The sequence below is a fragment of the Megalops cyprinoides genome, chromosome 9, assembly GCF_013368585.1.
Source record: "Megalops cyprinoides isolate fMegCyp1 chromosome 9, fMegCyp1.pri, whole genome shotgun sequence".
NCBI lineage: Eukaryota > Metazoa > Chordata > Actinopteri > Elopiformes > Megalopidae > Megalops > Megalops cyprinoides.
In genome coordinates, this window is record NC_050591.1 from 30,644,326 (window position 1) to 30,668,402 (window position 24,077).

The following is a 24,077-nucleotide window of genomic DNA, read 5'->3' on the forward strand; positions in this document are numbered from 1 at the left end:
GCGTGTCCATCCACAACGGGCTGCCCCTGAGAGAGCAGCTTAGAGAAAGAGAATAAGCGCTCTGCTTTCTGCCCTGGCATCCCCAAAACCACCTCCAAACGACCTACAGATGAATCTGCGGATGTGCATGACTGTGTATGTGTGTGTGTGTGTGTGTGTACTGTGTGTGCACGCGCGTTCAAAACACCAGGTACGTCCCTGCTTCCCTCTCAGTCACCTGATACTGCACAGCTCAGCAATAACAGCTGCCTCAGACCCCCGTGCAAACATCAGATAAGCAACGTGCCAATCTCTCATTGTGCAGATAATGCAGCTGTGATGTCAAACCCAGGCAGGAAACGGGGGTAAAAAAAGGAAACTCATTAAGGGTAGATCCACTGGCTCAGCCTCGGCATTAATAGGCTTCGATTAATCATCAAAGGACGTAATGGTATCGGGGGGAGGACAAGGGAGAAATATCCTCCAACATTCCTCCCCTTTCCTCCGTTGCTTCTCCTGCTCCCTCTCTCCCTTCCATCCACAGCCAGCTCCTTACACTCCGGTAGCCAGTTCCTAATTCTGGCCTTTGCAGGCAAAAGTAAGCAATCAATAAATCAATCGGATTATATAGCGGGCGATTTAAAACGGGCGGCCTCGGTGCCAAAGACACAGCAAAGCACTTCTCAATGACACACGGAAGAGAATTCTGTGGCGCTCGCCGTGCGGTGGCCTCGAGGCTGTGAATTAAATATCGCGTGTGATGGAAATCAAAAATTTAAGGGAACGCGGCCCCTTTGACCGCAGAAGGACCCTCCTCCTCTCCAGACTGGCAACAGCAGTTGTGGGAGATTTATTCTGCCGGGATGCTGCCCGGTTATGGATCCGGAGAGAATACCAGCCTGATGTTTTTTTAACCGAATTTCCCTCACTCTATATTGAATGGTTAGTGAGCTCAGCTAAAAGCACCCCAATCTACTCTCTGATATATGAGTCCTGACCAGATATGGGAGAAAACATCCCCAAACGATTCCAGTGCTTTTCTGCTGGTGCCTTGCACATCTGGGATCCTCGACTGCTGTCCTGTTCTGATGAATGAGCAGGTGGAGCAGAGCAGCGCTGTCGTTAACAGCTGCCACAGCCACTACAGCAAACACAGCGACTTTTTAACGACTTTGCTCTGACGTTAGCGCTCGGCCTCAGGTGTGAGTGTGGGCGTGTCATAAAACGCCCTTATGTTTGTGTGACAGAGTGAGAACATGTGAACGGGAATTCTGCGTGTTAAAGCAAATTTGAGTGTGTGTGTGTGCGTATGTGTGTGTGTCTATGTGCGCATGTGTGTGTTTGTGCTGCAAAGGGGTGAGTATTCATGCGTATGACAAAGTATATCTTGCAGTTGCAAGTCAGAAGTGTGTGTGTGTGTGTGTGTGTGTGCGACTGTGGTTGCATGTGTGTGAGTTCAAGTAGAACAGAAGGAAGTGTTTGTGTGCACTGTATTATAAGCATGGGGGGGGGCACATAATTGGTTCAAGCATGTGCGCATGCATGTGTGTTTGTATATAGGTCTGTGTGCCGTAAGCGTGCTGTGCGTGAGTGTGCATGTGTGCACGTGCAAGCATTCGAGTAAAAGAGGGGTGAGCCTGCATGCGTGCATGTGAGAGAGCCTTCCCTGCGGTACTGCCACCCACCTGGCACAAACTCATGCTGACACTTCCTCAGAGGTGGGTGGCAGAGTGGCCGAGGGTGCGGCCATCCCCCCCCAGCTCACGCGGGGTCTGTCACTTCCATCAGCATCAGACTGCTGCGGCCATTCATTACCCTCATTACCTTCACTTCAACACACCTGTGTGTCCCACATCCTTCCTCACAGTGCCGCACGCAGGTGACATTACTGTCATTTAGCAGACACTCTTATCTAGACTGACTTACAATTTTTACATGTTATCCATTTATACAGCTGGATATTTACTGAGGCAACTGTGGGTTAAGTACCTTGCCCAAGGGTACAGCAGCAGTGCCCCAGCCGGGAATTGAACCAGCAACCTTTCAGTTACAAGCCCTGCTGCTGACCACTATGCTACACTGCTGCCATCAGCAAACTTAGTAACAACTAACAGCTAAACTAACGGAACCTCGAAGTGAGCACAACCGTGGCCCCTCAAGAAAAAGCGCAGCACGGGGCCGACCCCGAGCGAGCGAACCGCTAACCGCCTTTCCGCAGGAATGGAGCTTTTTTCCCCAGAAAGGATGAGGCTCCGTGAGCGGGGCTATTAGTCTGTTCCGGAGAGACAATGAGCCTGTCATTGCCGCGACGCGGCGCTTTTTGCGGTGAGTGATCAGCCGAGGCAAGGGAGGATGTCGATAGCTCATTTCCATAAGCGGCAGGCCTGTACCCCCTCGCCCCAGTGCCAACTGTTTCCGTGTAAAACCCGCCCCGCTCCAGTGGCTCACGTCATTGGGCGCCACAGATTAAACCCCTCGCCATGATCCGACCTCATCGAGAGCGCCCCCCCCCCCCACCACCCACGCGAAAAAACCCGCGCTTCGAGAAGAGATCGCACGCAAGAGGACAATAGCTTTGCAGTGTTTCTACAAAGCCAACCATGACAGACACCGCAGATAAAGCCGGAGTTTAATCACAAACCCAGCAACATGATGGGAAATTCATTCAAGGTACAAATTCAACCAACTTTCAACCTGACAAGAGCGAAGCTTCACTGATCTAGAAAACTAACCAAGCTGGCTGTATTAACATATGCTCCTGGCTGTTTCCGTATGCTATGCATCAAAATGCTATTGGCTGTTATTTTAGAAATGATGCTCCCCAAATTCCTTCATATTCATAAATATTGTAATTACACAGCAAAGGAGTCAACAGGAAAGTGCTGTGTGCTTAACTTTCAGTGTGTGGCTTGAAAGGTCAGTGCCATAAATATCTCTCAGTGTTCACAGTAAGGGAGAAAGGAACGTTTTTTCCCCTTTTTTTCCCAGATAAAATAAAATCAAATCGCCTCATTATCATTCTTTCCGAGTGCTGGACACCCCCAAGCAGCCCGGACTCGGCACCTGAAGTTCAGCTTCAGGGCCGCCAGCGGTTTTAATCACATTCATTAAAAATGCTGCAGTCCATGTTCCCAAAGATAACTCTGGTAATGACCAACGAGCGTTAAAGGCAGTTTTAAAACCCTTACTTTTGTATCAATAATTCAAGCTCAGAAGGCAATTCAGTCTTAACCAATTCTGAAAATCCTTGGGCTCATGATTAGATCTTAAACTGCAGGCCTTTTAGCGTCAGCGTTCGCCCAACAGAGACTCAGTATTTCTGAGGTAGACCTCATGGACCCTGTTTATCTATAAAATCCCTGCAAGCAATGTGGACTGCCTGCTCCAGCAGTGTTTAATGCTTTGAATTTGCAGAATGTGCCGGGATTTTTTTACCCAGGGACCTAAACTACGGCTGAACAGGAGAGCAGAGACAGGGTGGAGTCTGCCAGAGTCTGATGGACAGTGAGTAGGCAATAAATGCACCCTAAATCAAATGCTTACACTTTTCATTATGATTTTTTATTATTATTACTGCAGCTATCGCCATTATTTATTACTAGCATAAATACTTCTGTCACTGCTGTCTACAATCCTACAGTTAATGATTGTGTTGTTTTAATTATTAGGCAATAATTGTCAATACTGTGTTTGTGTTTGTGTGCCAATAAAGCTCGTGCAAACTTGAATTTTGAAACTGAGAGAGAGAGAGAGAGAGAGAGAGAGAGAGAGAGCAAGAGGAGAGAGAGAGAGAGAGAGAGAGAGAGAGAGAGAGAGAGAGAGAGAGAGAGAGAGAGAGCAAGAGAGAGAGAGAGAGAGAGAGAGAGAGAGAAAGAAAAAGACAGAGGAAGAGCAATTTGATGTATTTGATTTTTCTCTTAGAGATGCAGACGAAGACAAGGGCTCCCGGCTCCCGGGCTTGCACGGTGCACTGATGAAGATGTATGGTCAGACACATGTTAGCCAATCTAATGCCGCTACATATACTAATGGAAAGCTCTGGGTGTACTGTATGGCCTCTGTCAGCACCTTCTCTGAAATCTCCAAGGGAGGCACGGCAGAGCCTCCTAATAACTCGGCTCCCGGCCAGATATCGAATGAGATGCAGCTATGAACAAAGTCATCCTCTGTGCGTAATTATTTTCAAAATCTTAATCAGTTTTATGGATCAGGTAGCTCCTTTATTTGCCATCTTGCTGATTCCGCTCACGATGCGACTCCGTCAAGAGATAAGTAAGCGTTTTTATTCCTGCACACTGGAACAATATCCTTATGTTGACTGGATATCTGAACGGATTGTTGCAGCTTTGGCTGCTCTTGTCTAACTTCCATCTTAAGCACTATCCGTTTTCATGGCCAAAAACGCTATTTCCGCAAAGCAGTTTGTCAGAAGGATCCTTCTCCAGTGCTTTTTGTAACAACACATGAATAAATCTGCATAAATTTATACCCTTGCATCCCGATAGGCCAATGGCTTGCGTTTCAGTGATTAAAGTTGGGTGAGATGAGGGACAGGAAAGATAAAAGCGAAAAGAAATCCCATAATACTAATGGCTCATACAATAAATGGGAAATTACCTGGGAAGACCTAGGAAGGGAATGGAGAAAGAAGGAAAAAAATTAAGTACCGTTCACACTCACTGGTCTGGGAGTGTTGTTAGCCTGGTCTGACGTTGCTCTTTCAAGTTGAATGGATACACTTCTGTTCTATTGAGCTGGAAGTCGCTCTGGATAAGAGCGTCAGCTAAATGAATGTAATGTAACGCAATGTAATAAATGGGAAGATTTCAGACAGGTTCTCCATCTTGTTTTACGATCATGTGACTAACAGGTGCGCGCACCTGCACAGCAGAGCTCCCCAGGGGGGTTCTCAGCAAGGACGTGAGGAGGCCTGGCGGGTGTGCTGAAGCCAAAGCCGCTCGCCCGGGAGCCTGTCCTGTGTGGTCTGCTCTCATTTTTCATTCAGCACCACCATCAGCTCCCCCATCCTCTCTTTGAAGTTCACCATCTCCCCTCCATGTTCTCAGCCTGCAGCTCAGAGCCATACCACGAACCGATCCCCAAAACAAACTCGTACGCATGCAAATGCGCGCACACGCACACACACACACACACACACACACACACACACACACACACACACACATATGCGTACAAATAAATGAATATTTAAATAATGAAGTGTAAAGATGAATATGAAGATGATGCCAATACTGCCCTCTGATGCTCAAAGATAGATCATGATTTTAAGCACAAGTGCCAGATCTCATGTATCACTTTTGCATATTCATTTCCCCTTTGAAGGACATGCTTGACTGTGAGTCCGGTCCTCCGTCCCCTGATGTGCTGCATTACCGGGCCCCGGGCTCCGGACGGCACGTCTCATTCCACTGCCCCTCCCTCTGCTTTACCACTCTGTTAAGGCGGCAAATTACGGCATGCCAAACTGGCTTTCAAGTGTTTTCTCAGGCTTTGTTTCCGTGGTCACCCAGCGGAGCAAACAACAGACACTCTCAGAATGTCAGCTTTTTATTTGTCTTCTACTGCAGACCGTTTCAATAACACCAGCGTGCTCTGAAGCCTGGGGGGGCGGGGGGAGGTGGTATGGGGGGCGGGGGGAGGAGGACTGAAGTCAAGCTTGATAATGTGTTGCCACCATCCGGAAAGTAATTTGATTCTGCCCATCAGCTCACTAACAGAAAAAGGAAGAGGCCGCTTCTGCGAATATTAAAAACCACAATGCGCTTCGGTTCTTTCAGCAGTTAACATTTTAGGTTCATCAGGTAACCATCACACTCTGCGAACTTAATCTAAAACAGTGAGGGAAATGTTTAAGACGGACGGTTTATTTTGGCGAAACGGCAACTGATAGACCCTGTAATGTGAAGGGCTTTGGTCTATGTTAATGAAATCCTTTTTGAGGAAATGAACATTTCAGGAGCATATCAATTGGAAATGACCAAAGACCACAGACCATTTGTGAAAACATCTTTTTTTAGTCATTCACCAAAAAGTTTTAAATGGTGTACTTAAGCCCCTCTATGTTCCCCTCCCTCTCTCTTGCGCACACACACACACGCACACACACACACACACACACACGCACACACACACACACACACACACACACACACACACACACACAAAGCAAAAGCAAAAGCAAACAGTATAAAGATCAATGTGCTTTCATGCTGGATGGGTCCCTCACTGGCATCTGAGAGTATGCAGCGTTTGGCAAGGGGAGGAGAGTAACAGTACCTTGCAGACACTGTCTTTTGCTGCATGCATGACTCTCATGCTGTGAAGTGTGGCTTCTGTTATCTGTTCATTTCAATGAATGTCATGCTAGATTAGCCTTATTTGCATTGCCTCAGTTAAATTAAACACACATACACACACACACATGCACGCACGCGAGCGCGCGCACACACACACATACACACATATGCCACACAGCTAACTGTGGCCCTCGTTAATTAACAGTGACCTCAAAGAGTGACTGAAGGACTGAGCTCATTGGAGACGGCTCTGGAACAGTGTGTGTGCGAGACCGCTTGGAAATTCGGCACTGTCAGTGATCAGCAGAATGAGAAGGCAGGCTCAGAGTTCACAATTAAAATCCAGAGGCAGGCATATACTCACGGAGGGGTCTTTCATCAACGCGTTGATCATCCTCTTTGACCTGAAATGACAGGAAGGAGACCTTAGTCTGGGTCTGACAGCACACTTTGCACTGAAATAGCTGGGACTTTGTAGTCTAACCAGGTTCAAATGAGAACACTGCAATTAAAAAACCTCAAAATACCCAAGATGCACTGCTTCATGTGCTGAGTCAAAGGAGGGATGACAGGATAAAGTCACAAGTAAACGCATTATAATTTTACCTTACAAATCTGCAGTACATACATCATTCATCTGAAATAAATGGAATTATCAATAACCTAATTATGCTAAAACTTCCAACCCAAATAAAAAGGCTCTTCCTAACCCTTTCCGCCAGTGACCTGAGTTTCTGAAAAATCTCATCTTCCAATAAATGTTTAAAAAGTGCTTGCATTCTAAGACAAAACCTCATCCGAACTGTTTCAACAAATAATGCATGTTTCTCCATGTCATTAAAAAGCATTCTTCCTAATTGTATATATTTTTTTTCTTCTTTTTCCTAGCCTGGGGCGTCCCTGCTCTCTTGCTTGGAGTGCTCAGCTAAATTACCACGCTGGTGTGACTGCCTTACCAGAGCTATCTGTGGGTGGGCTTTCAGGAACCGTGTTGTGATATGGAAATCAGCAGCAGCAGCGGGAACTTTGAAGAATTACTCCTTTCACACCCCCTCTTTACAAGTCGATCTACGGGGGAGAGGAGGAATGCGGGAGTCTCATCCCTGACGTTCTCTCTGGCTGCGGAGTAACTAAGGGAGGACGCCGGTACACTGAGACGCGTTCTGATTTATGAATACCTCTCCACTAACAATTACTCCACTCCTGGCTCCTCCACTGTTTGTAGAGCGCACACTTTAAACAAGTCGTAAATCCACATCAAACCTGCGCGTGGCACGTCATTACGGGCGCCTGGGAATTGAGACACTGAATCACGGCGCGGAGTGAGTCGGCGGAGACTAACAAGACGCCCTGTGTTTAAAACACAGAGGGAAGGCCCACAGATAACAGTGCTGCTCCCTTCCACCACCCTACACCCTCCAATTATCTTTCCCTCCCTCAACTTCTAACCCAAGCCCTGCGGTTGCCATGGCACCACTCTTACACAGAATGAAATTCGGACTCCCTTCCTTACAGGGAGGATTACTGATAAGGGGTGGGGATTCCAGGAGTAAAACTTCATTACATTACATTCATTTAGCAGACGATCTTATCCAGAGTGACCTGCAGCACAAAAGAACAGAAGTATATCCATTCAAGTTGAATGAGCAACACTGCCAGACCAGGCTAACAACACTCCCAGACCAGTGAGTGTGAGCATAACACTATTCAAGTCCTGCTACAAGTTAATCTAAATAGACAAGGGAGGCCAAGTATACTACCACACATCAGTCACTAGATCTTCAGTCAGTACATTACATTCATTTAGCAGACGCTGTTATCCAGAGAGACTTCCAATACAATAGAACGTAAGTGTATCCATTCAAGTTGAATGAGCAGTCATGAGAACAACATCACGTTAGTCACAGCCTAAATGAAAATCTAGCGCAAAGAACGAATCCAACCCGCTGTCGCACACGGAATGCTGCGGACAGGCTTTTAATCTGGGGCGAAACGAGCGGGAAATATTATTCCTGGGCGCGGAAGAGCAGGTCGGGCCTGATCTGATTTCGCACCCAACAGTGAATGACAGGCTCCGGATTAACGGCGGCTTAAGACGGGCCCACAGGTCTCTCCCTTCATCTGCTCCCTGTGCAGCAGCCAGATCCTATAAGGAGGAGAATAACATGCTTGGGTCCCTGCTTTGTATTCATATCAGTGCGATGAAATCTGCCAGCACCTGAAGGTGCTCTGAGAAGTATGGATTTAAATCAAATGCATCTGTTGCCAGCAACAAAAAATGTTTTTTTTTTTTTTTGTCAACAGAGGGAGTCTTCAAGAAAAGAGATAAAAAAGGGGTACAAATCCCAGTCCCTTTATTTAACAATAAAGTATCAGCTGATTCGGCAGTGTAAGGTATACTCTGCACACTGTACGTGCAGAAGTTGGAGTTGGGTTGGGTTGGCTTTCTTCAAGATTGCATTTTGATTCCTTCAGATTGCAGGAATGCATTTGAGGTGAGGAGGTTCAATGTGCTGAATTACTTGTTAGCTAGGTACTTTTTAGAGGCCTTTGACATCTATAATATAACACAGTCATACAACCCACTATTACAATGCCAGGAAATATATGGAGACAGTCACTTGTGACAGAAAGAAAAGCAGTAAAATTGTCTGTCAGTTCTTATGTTTGACAAGGTATACACAAAACAAAATAAAAACATCAAACTTTCAAGAGAAAAAAGACAGATAAAAGTGGAACATTCAAACATTCTGAATTTAAATGTGTTGATTCATTGCATTTTTTCTTGTCTAACTAGTGAACAGGAACACAATAAATAAAAAGAACCTGCCTGCCATTTATCATGTTTAAAACAGAGCAGTGTGATCACACACAGTTCATATTTTCTTTGTGCCTGTGACTTGTGGATTAAAATACATTTTAATTCAAAGGACAGAGATGATGAAAAAAAGACAGCACAGGACATTTTTTTAGCCCCCCCCCCCACGCATTCATTCCAAAAATAAAACAGATGGCAGTTAGACAATTTAATATTATGCCAAAAAGCTTGACCTGGAATCATGCCACAGTCTGTTACATATTTCAATATTAACTTTAACATCCACATTAATTTCAATTACTAGACCATTCTACCTCTTTTCATTACTGAATATACTCTTCCTACCATTTAATATCCACTAGTTTTTCATAGGGTACTGTTAATTTTTCATGAAGATAAAACTCATCTGGCATGTTCATTTGCAAACATTTCCCCAGTTTATGCTTTAAAAAGAACACAGACACCACTGCAGAACATGACAGATTACCTACGTTCTGGAAAATGCATGAAACAACCTTGGTAGGAAATTTATACTGAATATTTATGATTTTCCACTTATTACTCTTATAGATGGATGACGGAGTAATAGAGACAGAGAGGAGAGAGAGAGTGAGGGAGTGACGGAGTGAGAGAGACAGAGAGAGAGAGAGAAGAGAGGGCTGACAGCTCTGGTTTACTACACCTCCAATGTCTCGCTGCCTCTGGACAAAAGAAAAATGGTGAATTATTATTCTGCTACAGAGCAAATCAAGGTGAAGCACACTGATGCACAGCCTGGCTGAGAGATGCCCCCCACTGTGTCCCTTGCAGCTCTGGTACGGAGGTGCACTGTGTCTGGCCTACGAGCGGATGAGAGGCCAGACAGATACAATCTCCCCTCCCTCGCATGGAAAACAGACAAGGGGACAACTATTGACTACAGAGGGTAAAAGGGTGACACTACCACACGTCCTCCGCTTGCGCGTGGCCTGCAATTCCGTCTGTCTCAGTGAACGCGTTTTACACACTAACAATTCCGCTGACGCTAATTTACATCCATAGCTTTTTTTTTTTTAAAGGCAAGTGAAGAGAAGCGATGTCTGAATTCCCAAACACCTATCAGTGCTTGCCGTGGGTTGACAGCACAATTTAAAAGCCTCAATAGAACGAGGGGTCTTTTCAATGCAGCCCTGGAGGAAACGGCGCATTACTGGAAGAATGGAAAACAGCACAATAATCGACACACAATTGAAACCATGAAAAGTCCCAGTGAAGATACTTTCAAAATTACAGACTATTCAATTTAATCGACCATTCATCTGTGACTGTCATTTTATAATGTCAAAACAATCTTACATGGCCAGTTGAGAGATATTGTAAAAAGTACTAAAAAAAAAAAAATAAATAAATTCCATTTGGATTTGCCAAAGAGAAGACATAACCAAGCTCTTTGCTTTTGCTGCTTTACACAGAACAACTGCGCTTGGAAGTGAAGGCCGTCTCTGCGCAAACATGCTTCTGTTTGCGGTAACTGATTTTAAAGACAGTGGCACAGATGGGTTTTTTAGGCTCCAGACGAGCTGTGTGTTTTAAAATGCTCCCCCACGCAGCGTGCTCAGCTGCAACCTTTAGGGCCCCGCCATCCTGCCAGCCAGGTGATGCTCAGTCTGAGCACGGCTCGCGGTAATCTCCTGTGACAGGTGGTTTTAAGTGATTCTCAGGAGAAGCCCCCAAGATCCACCCCAGCACTCCCGACCCCTTGCCTGCCCCACTCTCTGCCTGGTAAAAACTGAAGATCACGTCGACTCCAGAAAAACTTCAGCTTCCTCGGAGGCTTACACAAATCTCCCCAGCAAATAAGACATGTTTCTCTGACCGGCTCTCCCTTGAGCAGTTTACAACCGGCACTGCAGCTTAAAAACCACTGCGGTAGGGAGACAGACAAGCCGAGAGAGAAAGAGTGAGACACAAAGAGAGACAGACAGCAGAAGAGAGAGAAACAAGGGGAATGAGTCAAAGAAAAGGAGCAGAAAATGAGAGAGAAAGAGAGAGACACAGTGATACTATAAAATTTAAGAGGCTAAAAAACTGCTTGGCTCATAACGCCCATCAACACGTTTCAGGCGGCACTGCGGGATTCCGCCTGTGCCACGATTTGAAGACGTGAAAATTACTCAGAGCCGCTCATACTCGGACAGCACTGAAGCACGGCACAGCCTGAGCTTAATTAGGGTCCTTTTTACACCTGTCCACCTCCTTGGGGCTATTTAACGAGCGCCATCCAATCAGGCCCGATTGCTGTGACCTTGCTACTGTTCCTACCTTTGATTTTCTGGGCTTTTTTCAAACAACACATGAATGACCCCCCCAGCCGGCCCCAGACACCATCCAACAGGCCCTCTGGTGACCCACTCCTCATATTGTAATTATTTTCTGAGATGTATTCCATAAATATTTCAAAAGGGCCCGTCTAAAAAACGAAGACGGATCGAAATATGCAAACGAGGACCTCAAAACGTATTTCTCCGGAAGCTTATGCATGATTGATTGACGCCACCAATTTATCAATAACCCTCATAAAACTGATATCGCATCAGCGCGCGGCCTTCTCAGCCACGCGGGAACGGTATCGATTCAGAGTTGCCAGCGATAATGAGTGCAAGGGAACACTGCAAAAGAAGTCAGGCAAGAGTTGCACATGAAAGCGCACCAGCAACAGCAAGAAGCCTCCAGTCTGCAATACCTTCTGTGCTTAGCAGAAAACACAAAGGCTCTGCTTCTAACATGAGAGAAGTGGAAGAGACTCTATGTGTTCTTTTTTGCTGTGGTTTTTGATGCTGTTGGTTCTGTCATGGAGGCAATTAAACAAGCGAGAGTAAATTTAGCTTCTGTCAGCCATGTCATTGTCAATCCCGTCAGCCATGTATTCTCCTGTTGGTTACTCTGGTTTGTTTCGCCGCTCTGATTGGCTCAGTTTTCTTATTTGCACTCCACAGGGGTGACTGACTATGTGCGCGTGTGTTTGTCAGCTTAATTGAGGCTTGAGATGATAGCAACTCCTTGATTTGATATTTCCCACAACACAGAATGACAATGTGCAAACTTTTGTCAACCAACCAAAATTGATGTCAACCAATGTCGAAACGTTATGTTTAAAGCAACAAAACAATGTGAACCAATTGCAAGCACAAAGGACAAAAGATCACCGAGGGGCAGATGAATCAGAACCTAGGAGCTAATGTGTTCTGTAACCAATCACTTGGTAGAAGTGCTTCCTGATCTTTGTTTGAAACATTTATAGGGATGTGGTGAGGAGGTTTTTAGTAGTTTATGTCACAGTCATAATAACACCGTCTTTATTTTCTCAAATCATATAAGATATAACAGAAATGCCACAGATAATGTAAGTATACTTTACACCAACCTGACATTCAAGTAAATGACAGAGAAGACCCTTAAATGTGGAATGTTCACTGTAAGGTGAAAGTCCTGTGAATGTTTTATATGAAACACCTGGTGGAGAGGTTTTAGGGGAAATGGGTCTGATGGCACAAATTTCTCACTGTTTGATGCTGTTTTAGGCAGATCTGAGTGCTGTTTCATGCAGCTTGTCTTCCCTTAATTTAGTGCTATCCCAAATGCTCAGGAGCCCAGACATAAATGTAATTTTGCAGGTTTTGAACATTTTTCTCCCTTCCTCTGACCTTTGCCACAGAAGGATTCATGACTTCTGTTCAATCTCACAGCCAAACCCAGCACAGGGGCCAAGGAACAAGTCACAAGAAACTAGCTTCACTGGCTGCAAATAATCAACCAATAGAATAGAAATGACTGTCTGAAAAAAAAAAAGAGAAAAAAAAAAATCCCAGACGAGAGAGACTTCAATTTCAAAGCACAATTGATCCTGGCATGCAGCTTTAGCCAATGGATAATTTCATTCCCTTGATTGTGCCGGCTGAGTTTGCAGTCACAGCCTGGGCAAATATAGGATGTGGTCATGATGCGTTTCGCCTTTGAAGCCTATTGATTTAAACAGCGGCAGATCTTATTACTGCTTCTGTTACGGTACCCCCAGCCTGAAAGCCCCGCTGAGCGGCAGCTTCGCTGGACCCTCTGTGTTTTGTCCATATAAAAGTTATTACAGGGAGAGCTGGTCCCCCCCACAGAGACTGTCCGTGGTAGGGCACTGAATGTTGCAGGGCTGTGTTGCCACACAATGCCAATGGTCTGGCGGCCCTCTGAATACCTCTCTCGTTTCAAACTTTCCACAGGTAGGGTGTTGGAATTCTCGACTCTGGCGAGGTCTTCTTAAAACAGGCAGTCATGAATCTAAGGCGTCCCAGTTTTGAAAGAAGAGGAAAAAAAACGCTGTCATCACCAGCCTTTGTCTCACCATGCAAGAAAGCACTCATGCAAGCCACCTCAGTATGTAGGTACTACTCCTTTATCAGTGGCAAGGAGTAACCAACCAAGGAAGAGGAGAAAAAAAACCTTTAAAATAATAAACTAAAAGAAGCCAAGTTTCCGAGAGACGTGAAAATCCTTTGAAGCAGAAATCATTGGTCAAAAGTTTGTTTCCTGAATTCAAATGCAGAAGAGCAGCCGATGCAGAGAAGAGTGTTTAGCATTCAAAGAGTGCAGCTGTTGCCTGATGCATTCTTCCCTCACATCACACTAAACTGATAAAATACTGATCAAAAAGCGATTATGTGAACTGAGAAACCTGCCACACAAAGGCGGCTGACACTTGTATCAGAAGAGAATATATAACCGCAGAGGTAGCCCGCGTCAACATAAAGCATTTCCGCTTCCATCTGTCAACTTTTCCTCACTGACAATTAGAGCCAAAGAAGCTACTGAAAGGCAGAGAGACAGAGTGAGGGAAAACAGAGCGGAGAGATAAAAGCAAGAAGCACAAAAAATACGCCGTTAGTGATGTCAGGTTCCTTAGCAACACAACCCTTGGATACCAGCCAAATGCTTAATGAGACAGATGAGACAAACAGATTAAGCCAGTTGAAATGGTGTACAGTTGGTTTTTAAGTAGTGCTTCCATAATTAACAGTTTACAGTAGTTAGATGTAATTCAAGTTGCAAACCACTCTGTTTTCGCCGTTTTGCTTTCATGGTGTGGCAAGCTTCCTTTAAAAAAAAAGACATGTACTGGTCACAGGGAATCATAATCAGTCAGATGAAGAGCTGTAGTTCCATCACCTTCCAAAATTCCATAAGTGCAGCATATCTGCAACCATCATTTTTCTTTCAGTGTCAAATTCACAGTCATTTCAATTATAACTATATCATGTCTCTGTAAGCACTTGCAAATTTTTTTCAAAAAATATTTTAAATTATTTTTAACAATTTAAAGTTGTGCAGCTGTGAGGAATTGTATTTGATTTTGGTTTCTCCATGAACACTGCTTTTGCTCCATCTGAAATGTATGGGAGGTGAGTCTTAGTTCCTCCGACCCTTGACAACAGAGAAAGGACAAGGAAATGTTCTGAAGTGCTAGTTTTGCCAAGGTTGTGCCTCTGTTCATGAGTGAAATACTAAGCACAGATTTTAAGCACAGATTCACTGATCTTTTTCTTATCTGGATGACTTATCTCATTCTGTATGCCCACTATCACCCCACACCAATAGCCTAATAGTCAGTGAATCTATGGAGGCCCTGCACAGAATTTATCCTTGTGAACACACTATATGATATGACTTCAAGAAAGCCAACAGTTGAGAGAATAAAAAACCACAAGCCTTAATTTGGATTCTTCAACAAATACAACCCTGATTAGGCCTGAAAAGCACAACCGACAGAGCCACCAGCATGATGACGTATAGCAATCAGCCAAATGTCCTACAGTGCCCCCCAAAAATTAGCCCCCTCTTGTAACAACTCTAAAATAAGCTGTAAACATGTTAATAAAGCAGTTCTTACCAGCGAGTCACCTTCTTTCAAGTCCCCGACAGCAATGCTGATTAGTACTGCAAATAAATTACACAGACAGAGGATAAAGTCAGAGACAGGTATAAATACTGGAGACTAATCACAAAGCCAATGCCATCAAACTACAGACAATGTCAAGGAAAACACACACACACATACACACACACCCATTAGCCAACACATACTGTAGGCTATACAGTTCAAAGTTAATGAAATGTCATTGGGTACCAATTTTTGTAAAAGGTTAGTTAGAGAGAGGCCTTTAGAGTTGCCTCTGGGTGTTCTGCCCTTTGATACGTGTCTTGGTATTGGATTCTGGGAACACTCTGTACCAATCATCTCTGAAAGTTTGTAATGAGAATGCAGAGAGCCTCTATCCACTTATATTGCCATTGATTCTGAGGGAAGGGAGGAGGGCAATGTTCCACAGGAGGATGCTAAGTCAATAAGCAGCTACATAATAGCACTTTTTAAACTGCATCTGCAGACAACTCAGTTCAGAGCCTGACAACCACAAAGTTAAGTGCTGGGGATTCCAACTACTGCACTAATGCTGTAACTACTGCACACGAGGTTTGAAGATTAAATTTCCTTTCCTGTTTTTTTTTTTTCCAAAGTAGTAATCAGAGACAAATTGAGAGGTATTGATCACACCTGCAGGCTCTCAATACACAGGGAATCTCATGTGCCTGGCTTATACTTTCAAGAGGTGCAGTGTTTTTCACAAAGGACTAGCTACGCTGGTACACAGGGTGCCACACCGAGATGTTCAGCTAATGCATTCTCCGTAATTACTGCCCTGAAATAGAAAAAGGCTTTTTTTTTCTTTAATGGAAAAATGTGACCATTTTCATTTTATTTTATGAGTCAAAGTTTAGAAATTTCAGCTGTGCACCAACAGTGCTCCGGCCGAAGAACCGGTTTAGTGACAGTCTTGGTTCCTTCACGCCATCTGAAAGTGTGTATGCTGCAGTATTCTCAGGGGATGTTTTTAGTTTATTTCTATCTGAATCATGGCACTAATGTAAGAGGTCTCAGGAAGGTAATCACCACCTTTAGCCACCAAGACATAGCCATTACACACACAGGATATGCATCACGACGACGGACTGTGAATAGGCGCTCTCAGGACAGCAAACCTCATACAGAAAACTCCTGGGAGAAGAAGAATCTAATGAGAAAGCAGCAAAAAAAGACACTGAAAAAGATAAACTGTTACCATGATCTGTGTGAGGCTGTGCAAGATCTTTGGACATCTTTGGATCTCTTTTGGAGATATGTGTATGTGTCAGTGTTTTTGCATTTGTGTGTGTGTGTGCCACACAGCATGTATGGGCATGCATGCCTTTGCAGAACGTCAGGAAAGGATTTGGAATTAGGTATCAAATGTAATTAATGGGACTTCAATCAGATGCATAGTTCCCACAGGGTCTTTACATCTAACAGGCCAAGAGACCAAAACAGTGATTAAAAAACAATTAGAAAATTTCACCCCAGATAATGGTGATATCTTGCTAGGTAAATAGCATATGATCCTTAAAAGGATGTCTATAGTAGCACAAAATGCAGGGCCAGTGTTTTTTTGGATGTTTCATGTTCAATTTATCAATCAGCTCTTGTAGAGGGCAAATGATTTGACGCTGGACCCATTTTCAAGTCAATATATTTCAATTTTTTTTTCCTAGCCCTAGGAGCCTGATAAATCACAGTGTGCCAGGAGGAATACATTTACTCTGTGAGATTTTCAATACAACAGTCTTTGTACCATGGGCTAAAATAAGAAGGAGCACCCAAAATAAAGGGAGTGGAATGTACAACTCAGTAATTCAGCATTTACAAGCTGTAGAGTTCAAATTGTAGGATTCAAAAAGATTTCAAAAAGGCTTCAACAAGTCTTTATTCAACATCATCTCAGTGACAACCATTCTGCCTAGCAACACAATGGAATACATGCAACTTATCTTAAATGGAAACATGTTGGTCCAATACCTGAAACATCCTACATTTTGCATCTCTTCAGGAGGACACTGCTTTTAAAACATACTACAATCAAGCTACAAGCTATTGGGAATTCATACTACTCCGGTAGCTGCTTCAGATGTTCTTGAATTGGCTCATTAATCTCAAAGCTACCCCTCCATTTTAAGTTTTCAGTTAACAGAGTCCAACATTTTCAGAACTAAAATACTGCTTTCAAGGAAAACATGCTTAATATTGGTAAACTGCTGCCTTCTACTAAGTCCTGAGCGCTAACTTTAGAGATGCAAAAAAAAGAAATACATGTCATTTAGCCAGCTGATCAAGAGCAACCCAATCACTGGATTCTATGCTGTCTACTCATTTCAGGTGAGATTTGATCTACCATGCCGCTATACTCCGGGAGAGATTTTTCTCGAAGGGATTATGCTGACTGCTGCGTGTCAGATGTCCTAAATATATGCACAGCAGGTCAATATCCAGGGGAAGGGGGCAGATGGCATCCTTCCACAAATGATATGGATTTTTGGGTTGACTTTTAAATGAAGGCATACACCATCCAAACTTACAGAGATGGATGGGTGATTTAATGTGTGACTGAAGGAAAGTCTATTATATCTGCTGAAGGGACAGACATGGCCGATGGCAATTCATCAGGTGTTAATAAATAGACTTTTTATTTAGCTGGCAAATATAGGGTATTAATAAAGCTAGAATGAAACAGAGCTGACGCCTGGGCACACTATAATTAAATGAAAAACGGCCAAACACTACAGCACAACTGAAAAGGGTGGCATAATACAATGTATTATCGATTTACACACCTACATCTATGGTTTCGTACAAGATTTGACTGTTGCGCCCATATTATTCGAAAACAAAGGAGCCAAAAAAATCAATCCTAATTAATAGTTGGCAAACGCATAAAGCTGATCCACTTAATTACAATGGGACTTTCTGAACACTGCATAAAACACAGATGGATTATGCTAAAACAGAACGATTGTTGCAACATGGAGACAGGCTGCTTTTTCATACAGGCCCCGAGTCTATGTCAGAGCAGATTAAAAATTCAGCGCTTGGCTTAAAAACAGGCATCCTTCAGGAATACATCCAAGTTCACTCTGCATTCTGCTACATCTGTCGCAAACCTGACATCTTTTCATGCGTGTCCCAGGAGAAGGACCAACAGAGACATGGAAAGAGTCATTTGTTGGTGCTTGTGCACTGCCTGCAGTTTATTTTCGCACATCACAAGCATGGCTGAGAGCACAGTTTGGCACCAAGCTCCAAAAACTAGTCTCAAAATGTGCTGAATGTTTCAAAAAATATTTTCAGCATTGAACTGAGGTAGACGGAGGGGTGGTTGTATACGCTTCCCGTTTTGGTAGCCCCTACAGTAGCTGGGATATAATAAGATCACATCATTTTCCTGGAAAAAGAAAATCCGACTTCCTAAAAGATCCAAACTCAGCATTTTTTTTTTCATAATAATGATATATTCTGACAGATTCAAATGTTCTGTCATCCTACTTCATCAGTGAAATGGTGATATTCTGCTGGCAACCCTTTGATACCTGCACATCCAAAACGTCACTCCACATGAAAAGGTTAATCAGAGAAGAACTGCCAATCAGTACCTCTATTGTCAATCTGGCTATGAATGAGTTCAGCTCAGGGCAGAAAACCCACAAGGGGAAAAAACATTTTCATTATAAATGGATTGCCCAGAGATCAACTATAAGCTGAGCTTGTTAACAGCCTCACACATTGACTAGCGCAACTTCAGCTTTGACTAACATATTTTTAGTTATATTTTTCTTAAACTGGAAGGTAGGATTTAAAAAATAATATGTACCTGATGACGAAATGTAGCCTCCTAGAGCCACTTTTTGGATAATTCAGTTTGTCTCTGAAATTCCTTTGGATCAAAAAGTTAAAGTAGCTATGAGAATATAACTGACTAATTGGTAACCCATTTGTGTAGCAGTTACATCATTTTCCCTCTTTGATAGGCAAATCTAAAAAGAAATCATTTTCATCTTTTCCTTCTTTTTTTAACTGTGAAAAAGGTTGACTGTATCCTTGAGTTATAAAAACTTACTGATGTTATTGAAATCAAACTTCCATCAAAATCCATCAAAAATCTAATTCAAAGATTCACATATTCTTTATGTACACACTGTTATTGTCAAGAAAATCACATTTCAATTTGTCCATAAATATATTCATATAACCAACAGTACCTGCAGTGCCCACTGCAATTCAGCGCTTTTGCAAATTACATACAGTACTTGACATAAAGTAATCATGCATATTGGTCAATACTATTTTTTCCAAATATAGAACATTGTCAGAAAGTGGTGAACAAGATTGGCGACTGAAAAGATCAAAAGACAATGCTTCAGTTCCAACCTTATGATACCACTAAATAATGAAGATGTATCAAGGTTATCAACCTGTTCCCCTGCTCATACAAAAAAAAAAAAAAAATCAGATGTATCTTTTGAAACACATTGACAGACTGCAATTTCAACAACTTCTAACTCTGCCTGGGAGGGCCACAGATGGGCAGCCTGTTCAAAAGAAAAGGTTCTGTTACCATCACTAGCATTCTGCCAATTAAACACTCATCCATAGCAATTCATCGGGTAGCTCTGGAGATGAAGCGCTCCTTGAAGTTTGTATCAATTACCTAATATTTCAGCTGTTGTATCCCAGCTCCCCTCAGACGCATCAGCTCCGTCCCCTGTGCCTCCCCCCTCTCTTTGAGCCCATATGAGAAGCAGCTCATAATTCACTCGCTTAAAGACTATCTCAGGGATTCTGTGGCTGTGCTGTTGCTGCCCCTCACGGCAACAACCAATCAGCAAAAGGCTTCCTCAGCCTACTGGGCAAATGCTTAGACAGTAATTCTCATGCCCTCAAGAGAACTGCCTGGTGCCTTTCCCCCCACTTCAAGTGAACAGACCTGAGATCATGGAATTCCTTCCTGGACAATTCTTACAAAGGATTCCGTTACCTGTAGATATTTCAATTGGACTACGTTACATTAGAGCCAGGAATCGACCCCGCATCCTTTGGGTTACAAGTCCTGCTCTTTAACCACTATGCTACACTGCCATCACTGTGGGGAAAAGGATATTCGTAGGGGGGTAAAAGTTGGCTTCACTGGCTATTGGCTGATTTGTTAGGGGGCAGCACGGTGTTGGAACTTGACAGCCGGATGAGTGGTGCACAGATGACCAGAGGTGCATCCTGGGAAGCAGATCATGCTGCTGACTTGCAGGAGAAAACGCGCCGTGCGCTTGCCAAAAGCAAATACCTGAGTGTATTGAGAGCAGTGAATCTCCTTCTCAGGTACAGGCTCCCCCAGCAGCCATACTTTAACACTTCTTCTCTGCCCCTCCCATAGCCTAACCTCCAATCAGTAACAGCAGCTTACAAACAAACACATATGGGAGCATAGCCGTTCGCAGGAGTTTCTTTAGCAAACATCCGCTACAAAAAGCACCTGTTCCGCCAGGCAACGCTCTGTGAGAGGCGTCAATAAATAAACAGACGTTAAGTTTAGACACGGCTGGGCGCATGGAGAATACCTTGTTGGTAATGTACCAAACATCTTGACAGGGCTGTAGCAAAACGCTACAGCAAAGAGCCTGCTCCATATTCATCCCCCCCGCCCCCCCCTCGCCAACTCTGAATTCGAAAAGGGTTCAGAGAAAGAGAATTTTTGATGGTGCGTCTATCTGGACAAGGCTTTAGCCTAACATGTTCGAGCTAGCGGCCCAGTCATGTACAAAATAAAGTCAGACAGAGAGCGCTTGATGTGACAGCTGAGTGTCTTCATGGTGGCGGGGAACCTTTCTCTCTCCTGCGCAAGGGTAGGGCGGGCGGTTTTTCATCTCGGCTTTAGCTCTACGGCCCAAAGGGTGCCCACAGACCCTGCACAGTACCATGCACACAGAATTAGAATCCAACAGGTCCCATGGGAATGGTGGTTTGCGACAAATTTACTTTGTACTGGACAGAGCTAGGAGGTCAGCTAGGGAAGAAAAAAAGAACGGGAGATATTGTAGGCACAGTTCCTGAACTCATTGATCAATCATAGATCTTTCCTGCCAGATACTGATGAATAAAAAGCTATTGCAGAGCCTAAAAAGTAAGAAAGAAGGGGGAAAAATCAAATCAGAAATGGTTCAACATGCATGAGTAGTGTGTTCACCGCTGTGTTCATATATTGTGTTTGGTTTCCCATGAGAACTGTCTCTCCAATTCCAACAATGCATGGTTGGCTTCCCCATGGCCCAATCCCAGGCAAAGCCCAGCGCTGCTTCTGACAGATAAGCAGGCAGGAGCGAAGGTATTCCCAGAGCCAAAGCGATTTGATGCCATCCCGGCATGTCTCACGCGGAGCATCACTTCAGCAGTTTTGCAAAACATTTCCATTATTTTATTTATTTATGTAGGAATTTCATTACAGTGAGCCAATTTGTGTTTGCTTTACATTAGCCCACAATACACAGGTGGCCCATCAAATGCAGGGAGATATACAAAGTTTTTTTTTTCTTTTTCACTGAGAGCACTAACACTATTCAACTTGCATGTCCCTTTATATTTTTTTCTGTTTTGGAAAACAAAACAAATTGGCAATTAGAGAGCGAGTTTGCATTTAAGATCTGCATTTAATTTGAAATCCCTAGCCAACAATACAGTGTGCTCAGCCCAGGAATTTGTTCACAATTTGGGTCAATGGAGGGAGGAAGGAATTCATTACACAACAGGGTGCACATGTTTTCTGTTACATGGACAAGATGCACAGTGTCACTTTTCAGACATATCCTCCTCTGCTAATTATAAATGCATCAGGAGGACCCCAACGACTTGACATCCTTGCAAGACTGCGAGTGGAGTTTGGCTACAAATGCCTCTCAGACAAAGCGAGAAAGAAACAAATTGCACAGCTTTTGGAAAATCTAGTCAGGTGTTGTTGCTCTGAAAGTAGGTCAGTGTCACCAGTAATTAATACAAAACCTCACAGTAAGGCAGAAAATGCGATTTAAGTCAGCTCCACCATCTAATGCTGAAACAGTCATCAGATCTCGTTTTTGATTAAAAAGGCAGGACCTGCTCTCTCATAACATTTTTTTTTATTTCCTAGCATTGAATGAGACCTGTCTCATGAGAGCCTTCTAAATCAAGAGCCTTGCCCTGTGTTAGCAAGAAGTTTCTTTCATCATTTCTACTTTCTTCCTCACCCTCTTTCACAAAGAGTGTCTAATATTGTACTGTACCACATAGTGCACAGAAAATCCAGGCCATGTACTTGATCAATTCAAATACAATTTCAGATGTCTATAATTAAGGAGCCGAAAACCTTGAAATTGGACTTGACATCTGAAAAGCTGTGTTTGTACTTCCTGCAGTATTAGGACTTTACTGTTTTCACTTAAATGTCCTGATTTTGATTATCATTGGATGCAATGTACCTCATGGGATGTGGGGTGTGTCTTGTAATTGGATTCATTCTAGTAACACTGGTTGTACTGGTGTGTCAGTCTTTCTAGAATTTTCTGTCATACTGATAATATCAAAGACTCCCCGCCAGGTCCCAGTTCTGTTTTTGGAAATTCTCCATCAGTATTTTTTTTCCCATAGTCTGCATTCTCTTTTAGTATCTTTAACACTTGCATCTCTTCCTTCAGAATTTATGAGGGAATAGAAGAAAAGAAAAACATCTATTTTGAAAAACAGCAGGCTTCTTTCTTTTACCGCAACTAAAAAAAAACAACATTTTTAAGAATCTGAAACCTGTCAGTCATTTCTGGAGAGATTCAATGGCAAAAACGTTTTTGCAAAGTTACTGTGCCCACTGTTTGGAAACATCAAAAGTAAGTTCTTTAATAGACACAAGAATACAAGGATTATGAGAAAAGGCCATTCAGTCCAACTTCTCATGCGCTCATAATCAGTGAATTTATCACTGTGTCTAGTCTGGTCTTGTAGGATCCTGAAGTCCCTAACTTTACTATAAATCCAGGCAAGCTATTCTATACATTTTTTCCATCTTCCTGCAAAATGAAATACTTTCTAGTATAAGTGTGAAATTTACTTTGAATTAATTTCGTGTGCCATCTGATGTTCACAGAACTTAGCTTCAAATAGTCTCTGCAGTCCAGCAGTCCACCTGAATAATCCCCTTTAAAATTTCAAACACTTCAATCAAATCCCCTCATCCTCATTTTACCGAGACTAAACAGATTAAGGGTTATATACATAATGGTTTAAAGCAAACCTGATGGGAATGCAGGCAACAATGTTTAGAGATACATAAAAGTGTATATCAGGATGTTTCCAGAAGCTTTGGAGGTTGCCATCGGAAACAACCAAGTCCTGCTTGGATGCTTATCACTTCAAAATTGACATGGCATTACCATGAAAATTTAACACCGTAATGAAGCAAGAGGAGAATATTGTTTAATGACAGGAAAAAATCACTATTCAGTGTTACTGAGAGCATATTTTCACAATGATTGACTTATAATACATAAACACTACTGTAAAGATAATTAAATAAATAAACAGCCCTATTACTGTTACTGTGTATTTTTTTACTGCCAGCATGTACAACTTTACATATGGTAATATTAAAATTCACTTGACAGATGTCTGCACATCCCTAGATCACATTCCTTCAGCAATTTTGAGATAGGCATCAGTGGCAAAAAAATTACTGCTTTGCTCCCAATGCCCTTATTAATGTCATTCATGCACAGGTAAATGTCAGTTACTGAGGCCTCTGGGAACAAAGCTCCTATACAACAAAGAAGTGGCATTTAATTTTTTTTAAAACCACTTTCTTTTTTGCTTTTTATAAGTAAATGTTGTTCATTGACTTTGCACTACAAAATTACATTATGATATCAAAAAAGCCGCATTAAAGTTTGCAGGTTTCTCTTCTATGTACACGGCCCCTCTCTCATGTCTCCCTGTTCACATCTCACAAACGGCAGTAATGCAGCACAGCGTCTTAACTATGGCATCCAAATAGCCAGTGTGACTG

The 24,077-nt window shown here is 43.1% G+C and overlaps 1 protein-coding gene across 1 annotated transcript in view; it reads right to left on the reverse strand.

Annotated features, from left to right (window-relative positions):
* Nucleotides 1-24,077, reverse strand: part of b3glcta (beta 3-glucosyltransferase a) — a 62,292-nt gene that overhangs the window by 34,501 nt on the left and 3,714 nt on the right. The window contains exons 2-3 of the mRNA XM_036536829.1: nucleotides 15,029-15,075; nucleotides 6,661-6,700 (exon numbers count right to left, since the gene is read on the reverse strand). Of these exons, the coding sequence (XP_036392722.1) occupies nucleotides 6,661-6,700; nucleotides 15,029-15,075 (87 nt within the window). The remainder of the gene's footprint in view (nucleotides 1-6,660; nucleotides 6,701-15,028; nucleotides 15,076-24,077) is intronic.